This window comes from Etheostoma spectabile, chromosome 23, assembly GCF_008692095.1.
Source record: "Etheostoma spectabile isolate EspeVRDwgs_2016 chromosome 23, UIUC_Espe_1.0, whole genome shotgun sequence".
In the NCBI taxonomy this organism is placed as follows: Eukaryota; Metazoa; Chordata; class Actinopteri; order Perciformes; family Percidae; genus Etheostoma; species Etheostoma spectabile.
Window position 1 is genome coordinate 7,687,438 of NC_045755.1, and position 11,333 is coordinate 7,698,770.

An 11,333-nucleotide genomic window follows, 5' to 3' on the forward strand; every position below is an offset into this window, starting at 1 on the left:
TATTTCAAAAATAAATAAATAAATACAATACAGCTATTTATGTCTGGTGTGTCTGATGCGTATGCACTTTATTTTTAGCAGACATCACACTATTTAGTTACTGATACATAGTTGGAAAAAACATGCCGAGCACACGTACTGCCAAGCACCCATTTGAAGGTGTGGTTCAGATGTCATGTCTTACATCTCGTATCATCATTCATGTTCCACCACTTACCCTGTCAGCCAGCATTGCTTGTCAATGTGCCAACATCGCACAAGGTTATTCTGACAACACGCAAACTATGGAAACTCTTGCATTCACTGCAAACTATTAACACAATAGATTTTCACTAAAGTAAAGCACCTACGGTAACGTTCACACTATGTTTGTTGTAAAAACATCTTGAGAGGCGAGGAATGGAGAGTAGTTACAATAATTGTAATTTGTGTATTCTATTTACTGCCATTACAGTGACAATGCTAACATGTCTATATTAGCAGGTGTGTTCGTCATGTTCACATGTTAGTTTAGCATGTTAGCATGCTTTAATTCACGTTAAAACTAACTAATTTTAGACTTAGTTTTGAACCCAACCAAGGAAACTTCAGCAGAGCAGATGAGTGCTGACATGCAGCATCGATCCAGTGTCCTCAGGTTGAAGAAGGGTCTTCTGACTCACTACACAACCCTGCTGCCCTTTATTGATGTTCCGTTAGTTAAGGCAAATAAACCCACCAGAGCACTACTAAAAAAATATGTATTATAGTTTATGAGCAGGACGTTAAAATGAAAAGCTGACATAAATAAAAGTCTTGACCATTGCAAACATTTTTTTTTTTTTTGCAGATAGAAACTTCTTGGTTGAATTTTGTAAACAGGTTTCATTTCTACTTTATAATGACTGATCACACCATATCCTGGCTGCTGCACAATCTTGTCATCATGCACAAGTTTATCATACATATTATTCCCACCTGAGGGCCAGAGATATCCAGCCCTGATGGAAATGTGCTATTGTGATTAAATTTGGCAAAATAGCTGTGATGGAACTGAGAAGAAATGACTGCATGTGTGTGTGTGTGTGTGTGTGTGTGTGTGTGTGTTTGTGTGTTAATATTTATGAGCCTAATATCAGGGTCTTTGTGGTGTGTGTATGTGTTTAGAGTGCATGCAGCTGCGTGGGTTTGCATGTGTGTAACTGAATCAGGCTGTAAAGACTGCAATTGCACAGTTTTGAATGGTACCCAAGTATAATTAGTGATACCCGAGTCACGATGAATAAAACATGCGCTATACACAAACTAATACCTGGGCGCAGGTTAAAAACTATTATTAACTTCACAAGCCTATGATTGATGAACAAGGTAGAGAAGGAAGAACATTGAGCCGTTGCACATCGGTATGCAGTAAAAAATGCTAATGATCCTAAATGTATCATTTAAAATTCTGAAATATAAAAAAAGATTTTTCATAGCAAGACATTTAGCAGCTTCTCCATAAGCTTTAAAAGGCTCTAAGTTCATTATCTAAAAGCTCATCCCCACAAAATTGACGAATTCATAGAGTGAAGAAGAGATGAAAATACACAAAAGCAGAGAAATGTCTGTGTCAAACTGCCCTCCCTCTTACATAGTATGTGTCTACTTTCTGTATTTTCATCATTCCCCCCCCGCGTACCTTGAACTCATTCTCCTTGTCTTTGGTGCCCTTGTGAAAGGGCCGGTCATATCTGAACCTCCAGATGTGATTGAACTTGTAGAAGCTTTTGATGTTGTCAGGCACTCCGTCTCTCTGCAGCACATCTTGACTCTCTGGGATGGGGGTTACAGCATAGATCTGCAGGTCTGGAAGCACCGGACGTTAAGGGAAAGTACAAGAGAGTGACAAGGGAAAGCACTAAAACTGACAAAAATTCTTCATTGATCTGAAAGAACATGAGAAATCGCAGATATGCTCACACAGAGGATGAGGGACACACACGGGCAGGTTGTACAGGGTGGGTAAGTATGTGTCTTTGAGATAAGTACATCTCTCCTGCAATTTTGTTTCATTAGTCACACACACTTTTATTTACATCCACATAGAAACCCTGCCAAGGGTATACGACGGTAATAGGGGCCTTTTGCTACTCCTGCCACACTCCAAAAGAATGCCTACGCAACCACACACATCATGCTCCTACACAATCATTGCACAAAAGAAGAACACAAAAACACAAGAACTAAACAGAGAAACAAAAGTGCTTGTCTGCGCTCAGGCTCACCCTCCTCATCATGAGCAACCCCTTCACTCAGGAGGGACTTGACCAGGGAAATATCAGTTAGAACAGCTACTGTACATTCATTTATATGCATGAGTATTTGCAACAAGGCTATACAGGTGGGTGAGCAACCGGAGAAAGATTCTATTGATTACATAATTCATTAAGATGATCTTAGTCTGTTTTTCCATAGGGGAAGCTCAAACAAGCAAACATGTCCCATAAACACGTAACAAAAAAATGCGGTGCATTTTCATTATGTCTTTTTGTCCTCCATCTGACTTTCTTTTAGTGTTGCTCTCTAGAGTCAATGTGTTGCTATGCCACAAAGTCTTTGCTTTCCCCTGCTTCTCCCACTATAATAGTTGTCCCATGCATTAGTGTGAATAATTAAAAAGGCTTCCATATTGTACAGCTCAATTTGAACATGCTGCATGAAAATTAAGATGTCCATACCTGTCCATACCTGGTTTATACCTGGACATGCACAATTGTGCATGTCCAGGTATAAACATGTACCACTCTTTCAGTCTGCAAACAGTGCTGAGGTCTGTTCTGGTATTTTGTATGTTTCTATAATATGTGTCCATGTTCAAATGTTGCTGACGCCGAGAAAGTTTACGTAAAGCATAGTATTTTTAATTTCATTATAACCCTACCTAAGTTCATATTTAGTATCATAAGATATACAATGTCAGATTGGCCTTTAAAAAAAAGAGCACATCTTTGACTGTTTGATTCTAGCATCTTTTTAGGAAAATATTAAAGAAACTTTAGATCTTAGCAGTATCATTATGTTCAAAAAACTGCCACAAATCAAATGGTAGGGCAGACAAAACCCAGGGTAAAAATGTCCTTGAAGCACTCAAGGCAACCCAGATGACTTGATTTTTTAATCATTTCAGGGCCTCTCTGATCTAAATTAAAAAGCCAGAAAAAAAATTTAAAATATTTTTTAAGGTTTGTCCTCAGTGAAAACACTGCCTCTACATTTGTATGATCATAGTGTGTTTGATAGTGTTTTCTTGTATGTAAATGCTGAGCTGTGTGTGTGTGTGCGTGTGTGTTTCTGAGAATAAGCCTTTGATATTGAAAAAAAAAGATTGCGAGAGATGGAAGGAGGCATGGAGTGTGATAGAGTGCGCCTCGGTACAGGTAATTGCGAGGATGCAAACACAAAGCATGCCGTCTGTAAGCCTCTGTGCATCTATACTACGCTGTTGTCATTTTTTATGCAGTGCAGCACATTTGACTGCACAACATGGTCCAGCTTTGTAAATTAATTTTGTATGTGCCTCTTTATGTGGCAAGGATACACTGTGCGTCTGCCTGGTATATGGTCTGGTCTGGCTGGTTGACGTGCTGCATGGCGATAGCGTGGGGGAACTCGTTGAGCATCCGCTGCTGGAAAGCCTCCAGCCTCTCGTAGTCATGGCCGCGGCACACAAACTCTTTATTCTGCAGAGGGCGGGGGTGGGGGGTGGGAAGTGGGGAGCAGAGGAAAGCGTGGAGATAGCTTGACATCTAGTGGTCGCACATTGCAACTGCAGCTTCCAACTGCAAACTCCACCAAGGACATTGCCTGTTACATCATTAAATGGTATTGAATAAGAGTTGCTGAATGTCACCTCACACTGAAGGAGTCTTATATAAGAAAAGTTCATTTTTTTCCTGCAGGTCCATTTCTTCTTTGGAGAGGGTAAAATAATGACTCTATTCAACTTGCTATTGATGAAGAGGAATAAGACAAAAAGGGAATATGGAGATGTCTTTACCCTTAAGAAGAAAGGAAACTTCTTTCCATAGAAGCCCACTCTGAAGAATTCAGGTTCTAGTCTTTGCTGGTCCATGATCTTGTCATAGAGAGAGGCTTCCATCATCTTGCAATGAAAATGAAAGGACAGTATTGAATATAAACCAACAGCGTGCAACCTATGAGGGATTTGGTGCGTTGACAAAAGCATAGTTATCTCAAAGGAGATTAATTAGTAGGTTCAAAATATGAATAAAACTACATTTCTTTTAAGTTTTCCTTTCAATCATCACATGCTAAGACTTTAACTAACAATGCTTCTTACGGAAGTGTCACTATAGCTAGCTTATTGTGGACAACTCACCCTCATCTTGCTTAAGTTCCTGTAGTCGTAGAAAGACTCATATTGGTCTGCCAGTTCTCTGCACAGGATGATGCCGTTCTCCCAACACTGAAGACATAAAAACTCATACACTTATTCATCCTCATGCGCACTGTGTCCTGTCTCAAAAGAAAGCAAATATAACAAACATCAAGGAACCTCATTAACTAGTATAATATTAACAGAAGGCTTGATAAAAAAACTAAAAAAAAACTTGCTCTGCAGTGGTGCTGCTAAGCTGTATTTCCCCCACTGGATGGCACTGGTGAGTCGACAACATCAAAAATCCAATCTAACCTCTTCATGCAGGTACACACAGCACCCAGCCATCTTGATAATTAAATGAAAAGCTTCCCTTTCCTACTGCAGTCTGATCCCTGTGCGGCAGTACCGGCAGATGGCATAGCTCGTGAATGTGAAGGGAAATTGGACTATGAGTAACGAGGGGAGCAGTTTCAATGATTCCGCAGAGCAATGTTAGTTCATCAGTAATGCTGAAGTTTTTTTGAGTGTGCGTGTGTGTGTGTGTGTGTCTGTGCAAGTAATTTTGGAGGGTTTCCATAGTGCCACTTTTCCCTGAGAGTGCAGAACAGTGACAAAGGTAGTTAGGATAAAGAGAGGAGTAGGGGAGGAAAAAAGAAAAAAAACTACTACTCACTTCCTGAGTAAGAAAGCAAAGTCTGTGAACTAGCCTGTGAACGCTGCTGCATCCCGACTCAGCAGAACTCTGTATAAGCTGGCAATCTCACGGTTCATTCTTAGCTGCAGCCTAAAACCAACCCACCAATGCAAGTCACGCTTCGCCTGTCAGTCTTGCCATCATCATGTCCCATAAAATTTCTTAAAGGAACGTTGTAGGATATTGTGGGACCATACGGATCCTGCTTTAATTACAGCCGCCAGCGATTCATCCGATTAAAGGGAAGAGGTGTGGATGCCTCAAGCCGTCACAGTTCACTACAGGTAGAAATTAAATGCCTGACTCTGACCGCAGGTGACACACATTTCTGCTGCTCCATATGGCTTACAGCTCTGCTCTACTCTCTTATGAAGTGATTTCATTTTATGCAAATGACGTCACGTCTCCACTAAACAAGCATTGAATTCCAGTTATCTCATCTTCCTTCATCAGTAGTAATGTTTCATGAATTGTTAAAGCTTATGAGGTTATTTATTTATATATATATTTATATTTATTCTACACAAAGCACTATTGAAATGGCTGTGCTGCTTTATCAATGCAATTTGCAATTTACAATTTGCATGAGAAGCTGACATCCGCTGTGTAGAAGCCACTTGTCCTGCTTGTTTTGCAGCTTGTAGGTACAGTGTTTGTCGGAGTTGGTACAATATAAAAACAGAGCTTTTATAATTAATTTTTTCCATACAAAACCCAATCGAGGAAGCAGTACCTTTACATTCTGTCATGATGTTCCTTTACATAAAGGCGCTGGAGGATAATGGCTTGTTGATAACAACATGTCTTAAAGCAGGGTGCAAATGTCTTTACGTACCCATGGAAAAGGTAGCTCTATAGTGTGCTACAAAAGCATTGAAGGAAGGAAATGTCTTGTTTCTGTCTAAAAGTCAACTAAGGACTGCAAATGTAGAATGTGTGAGTGTGTATGTGTGTGTGTGTGGGGGGGGGGGGCGAGGGGGGGGGGAAGCTCACCTTCCCCCTGTCAAAGTTCTGGACAATTGTGAGGTGCAGATACTCTTTTCTTTGCCACTCGCTCTGCATGGGATAGTTGAGGAACTCTCTGAGCGGCCGGTCTGACCATTCCAGTAGCTCATCGTACAGCAGCAGAGTGTATGATGCCTCTGAGAAACACACAGACACAGGACAAACAGTCAGGAGATTATATGCATATTATGGGAGCAGTTCAGAAGAATACATTTGGACATACAAGGATAACAAGATGAAAAGACAGTAGGTGTACACATGTTACCACATACAGTTAGACCTAGGGCTGTGCAATTAATCAAATTTTTAATCACAAAAATGTTGGCTCCTAACAATCACAAAAACAATGCTATTTTGCCCAATACGTTTTGCAAGTAAACGTTTATTTTGTCTTGTGTTTTGTAGGGGAAGTCAAAAAGTTCAAACGGGAAGAATTTGAGGGAAATGTCACAGTTCAAGGTGTTTTCACTGTTAATTTGTTTAGGGTTCAAGTGTTATTGTTTTTTTTACATTCAATAAATGCAACATCTTTCCAAAAGTCAAGGAGTAACCGTGTTAATTATCATGATTTCAAAATTGACCAAAATCATTGTGAATATTTTTTTACTCCATAATTGAGCAACCCTAGTAAGACAGCAATTACGTATTTTCCCCTCATGCTCACACCTACACTCACACACTACAAATACTGCATGTTACAGTCATTCCTTTTGACGCACCTGTGTAGTTTTGTGCTTTCAAGTGCAGGTCATACAGTTTGTGAATGTAGCGGATGTACATCTCCTCTTTGTTTAGCTCAGTTTTGTAGAAGTTCTGTCCGGAGCAGTGGACGGTTCGGTGATGAGTGAGGACAAAAAGAATACCGAGAGGAGGGGGGGGTTAAGAGATAGAGAGAGAGTTGGAGATGCAAATGAGAACACATTTGGTTGTGGTGATGTGTTCGATGGTAGAGGTGCACAAATATATTTCAGCCTTCTGATCAGCAGTGACTTCTGATCCATCTTCTTAAAGATGGCTGCACTTACATAAGGAAAAAACTAGTAGGCAGGAGGGCCTGACAATAGAAAGAACAGTTTTGTCTCTGAGACAAAGAAGTATGACATTATCAGAGACTAATAATGCATCCTACAAAATACACAACAATAAAAGGCAATAATAATGAAAACCAGCCTGAACTGAAAAAATTAACTAGCAAACACATCACATATTTTGTTTGTTGGATAATTCCAAATTAATCACCAAAAGGGTGGAAACTTTAACAACTTAAATCAATCGCGGTTGCTACGCTCATACATTCTATTATGGCACCAATGAAGATTGCTCCAATACTTAAAAAGGTAGGAACTATTAAAAAAGACTTTATTAAAACATCTTCAACTTTATGTAAATACTAAAGGAATATTTTGAGAAATAACGTAGTGTCTTTGCTGCCCAGAGTTAGATAAGATTAATAAAACTCTCCTGCATGTGTGTTAAATATGAAGTAGGCGTAGGTTAGCTTGTCTTAGCATAACAAGTGGAAGCAGAGGGAAATAGCTAGCCTGGTACTCAAGAAGATCCATTCAAACAATCATTTTGTTGAACCTGTGATTTTGTAACAGCCAGAAACAAGTCAGAATAGTACCACTAAAAGCGTATACAGTTTTACACAATCAACCAGACTCATGGAGTAAAACTGCTACTCACCAGTAAGCTGACAGTACATCCAATCTTTTTTCCATCCACTTCTCCCAGCTTCATACAGTCCCTGTGGTAGAAACATTATGAGACATGCAAAGCTATGACTTAAGTGGTGACAAAGAAAAAAAAACTTCACACAGCAAATTCTACTTGCATGCATGCATGTTTCTGAGAATGTATGTGTGCCCTCTCACCTATAGTCCAGCAATCTCTCCATTAAGCGAGTGACGGTAGCAATCAGAGAGATTCCACTCTCCCTCCATGTCTCTCTCTCAATCTTCTTCAGCAGGCTGGAGGACAAGATGGAGAGATGTTCAGATCAAAAACAGATAAAAGAGAGTGAATGGGAAAGGAAAGGTGATGGGGGGAGGGTGGTGGGAGGGAAAAAAAGAAGAAGAAATTACTACAAAAGAAAAGGAGGCGAAGCAAAGCTGAAATTAATCCCAGTCACACCAGTGTCACCTATGCTTGTTGGCCTGCCTTGGGGAGTTAACAAAATAAAATACCCAAGGTGGCTAAAATAAATAAATAAATCACAATAGCTAATATACCGTTTTGACTCCTCAATAGATTTTTAGAATGTACTGCTTATCTCAACTGGACAGACACATCACTGCCAAAATATTGCCAAAATAGCTTTTTGCTGACCCTTCCCGCTGTTCCCCCTCACACAGACACAGAGAGAACAAAGAGGAAAGCGTCTTACCTAGGGTATGGACCAAACAGAGGAATTCTACTCCAGGCGGGAAGCATAGGCGGAATAAATTAATATTAATATGATTAATATCAGCACACACTCACACACGTTAGTTAAGGGGTTAGTGGAGTTAGTAGGAGGAAAATAAATTAAGAACCTAAATAGAATCAATAAATCAAATAGTCAAGAAAAGATAAAAGTAGGCTAAAATCATAAACATAAGGATTAAAACTAACTTGTGATCTGCATTCAGGCTGAATTAGATACTGGCAATTTCATATTTAATAAGGATTCATAATGCATAATCATTTTATTCTGCACAATATATGGTAAATATTGATATGTAGTTTTTTATAATATTCAGAGATGTTACAATGTTTTCTGTAATGTTTCATCAGTAAAAAAATGGTAGGAAAGAGAATGATTGACTGATGAAAGACAAAGGGACAATTACAGTAGATGTATATTGATAAAATACTCATGACGATCACATTTTGATTCACATCTATGTGATAGTAAAAGAGACATACAGTATGTATGTGAATCAGACAAAATATGGCTTCCTTTAATGCAATAATGTTTTTGGAAACGAAGTTGAAATGTTTGGCTAAGTCCAAATATAGTAGTCATTTGTGAAGGTTAACATAAAAATATGAACAGGCACAAAAATAAGTAGGAACACGGACAGACACGCACACACTCAATCACACACTAAGCATGCAGGAGCACAAACCTGGTGACACAAAGACAGTGTGGACAAGGACAAGCCAAAGAGGAGGTAAGAGTGAAGATGAAGGTGAATAGTGATCACTTACCTCACATTATTATATTAGCAATGGACCCAATCTAAACAAACTACCCACTGCATTTTTCTAAAAGACTAAGGATTTGTAAAATGAGGGAAATTTTCACTTAAAATAATAAACTCTTTTTTAGAAGCAAGTTCTGTAATCAATCTTTTTTTCTATTCAGGTAAAAGAGCATTCCCTGAGCATTAATGCTGTTATCCGTGCCCTTTGGCTGACAGGGTTAAAAGCTTAATTTCAATGAGGAATACTTAGACACATCTACTTACAGATAAAGTGGCCCTTTTTACTGAGGCAAACAAGCTGCAAAATGCAGCCTGCCTGATGAAGCCTTCTGTTGTAGTTAACCCTGTATCCTGAACTGGCTTCTTTATTTCAGCCTTTACTGTGAAGCTCATTCTTGAGTGGCTCCATGGGACACATTACATTACGACACTAGCCATCTCATTCAATCTATTTTCCTTTAAATCCAAGTCAATTAGACATATGTAAGTAAGTACGCACCCAAGCGCCCCTCGTTCCCATATTTTCTGTTTCTACTGCTGTTCCTTTCTCTAACTCACATGCTGTTGAAGAGCTCCCTGTACGTCTCATCTCCCTTGCCCTCAGACATCAGGCTGTCCAGCTTGTCGATCAGCTTGGCCTCCACCTGTGAGAAAGAAAAAGCATTTCAATCTCAAAGGGGCTCCCAGTTCAAACGATATTGATAAAATGACTAAGAGGAAGAGTGGCAGAGGTGGTTAAGAGATTAAAACTGAACAGTGTGGGGGATCAAATCACGTCATGTCATGTCCTGTCAAAGTCAGTCACGTGGCAACGTAAAGGCAATTGCCTCTGACTTTTTTTTATGGTTTAGGACTTAATGTAAATCTCTATGGAAAAGTGTATCGCCAACAGAGTGCAAGATGGTGGGGGGAAAAAAATGACCTTTGGAAATTGCTAGAAATCTTTTCATCCTCATCAGTTACTTTTGTCATTCACATCACCACTCACATACATTATTTTGTTATTATAGGGTTTCATCTTGATGTAAATGTCCATTAAACATTACAAGTTGAAATAATATTTATTGTGAGCAAAATTATGAGGAAAGCATATTTGCTAATAACAAAAATATTGTCAGATTATAATTCTGCCTTTTGACCCACTAGAGTGAAGGTTCCAATGACCTGAATCATGAAAGGGTTAAACTTGCAATTAAATGAGAGTTTCCAGCTTCTTTTTTTTAAACAGCTGTTTACCTGTTTGAAATTGCCACTGCGTCTCTGCTCCCAGTCCATCATGTCATGGAAGATGGGGATCATGACATTCCTCAGATCAGGCTGAGGCACCAGCGTCACTTCCAGGAATGGGCCGATCATCGCTGGGATGAAGTTCAACTTGTGTTCTCCTGGAGGCGAAACAGAGGTCAACATACAGGAGAGGTTAGGCTCTCACTTTATCCCTGAACAGCGTCTATTCTTGAATCCAGAGGCAATTTGGCCAACTCTGGAACGCCAACTACAACAGGCTTCTCTGATAATTTGGTCTAAGTGCACTGCACTCTAACCAAACTGATGCAGTATTTTAATAATAATCACAGCACCTGTGTTACTTAAAATGTATCAATGTTTGTGGATCGACTTCTATTATATTGACATCAAATAAAACAAAAATAAAGTGACTGCAAAATGTATTTCAAATTGGGCAAAAATACACTTGAATACACATAATGACACTATAAGTCATTTTATAAAATTGCTCAGCTTCATACCAGACTCAGAACAAAACAAAGGGTTGAGAGCACCCAGCTGGTTGCCATGGTGACAGATAGTTGTTGGCACAAAGAAAAAAAGGCTGCGTTTTTGTTTAATTCCAATCAGTCACCAAAAAGCAAATAATACAGAATGTACTTGTCTTCACGTTCTGTTAGTGCATCACACAGACCAAGAACAAGAACACATCAAGAACACTACTTTTGCATCAGAAGAGGAAGACAAAATGGAGAATTATTTTTATTAATATATAAATTTGTTTTATTTATACATATATACAGTATATATACAGTATATATATATATATATATATATATACACACACATTATATAT

The 11,333-nt window shown here is 39.0% G+C and overlaps 1 protein-coding gene across 1 annotated transcript in view; it reads right to left on the reverse strand.

Moving 5' to 3' along the window:
• Positions 1-11,333, reverse strand: part of dock4b (dedicator of cytokinesis 4b) — a 124,153-nt gene that overhangs the window by 26,615 nt on the left and 86,205 nt on the right. Inside the window, 11 exon segments of the mRNA XM_032505199.1 lie at positions 1,661-1,827; positions 3,560-3,701; positions 4,019-4,123; positions 4,361-4,447; positions 6,051-6,199; positions 6,782-6,875; positions 7,749-7,809; positions 7,937-8,032; positions 8,449-8,475; positions 9,809-9,894; positions 10,487-10,635. Of these exon segments, the coding sequence (XP_032361090.1) occupies positions 1,661-1,827; positions 3,560-3,701; positions 4,019-4,123; positions 4,361-4,447; positions 6,051-6,199; positions 6,782-6,875; positions 7,749-7,809; positions 7,937-8,032; positions 8,449-8,475; positions 9,809-9,894; positions 10,487-10,635 (1,163 nt within the window).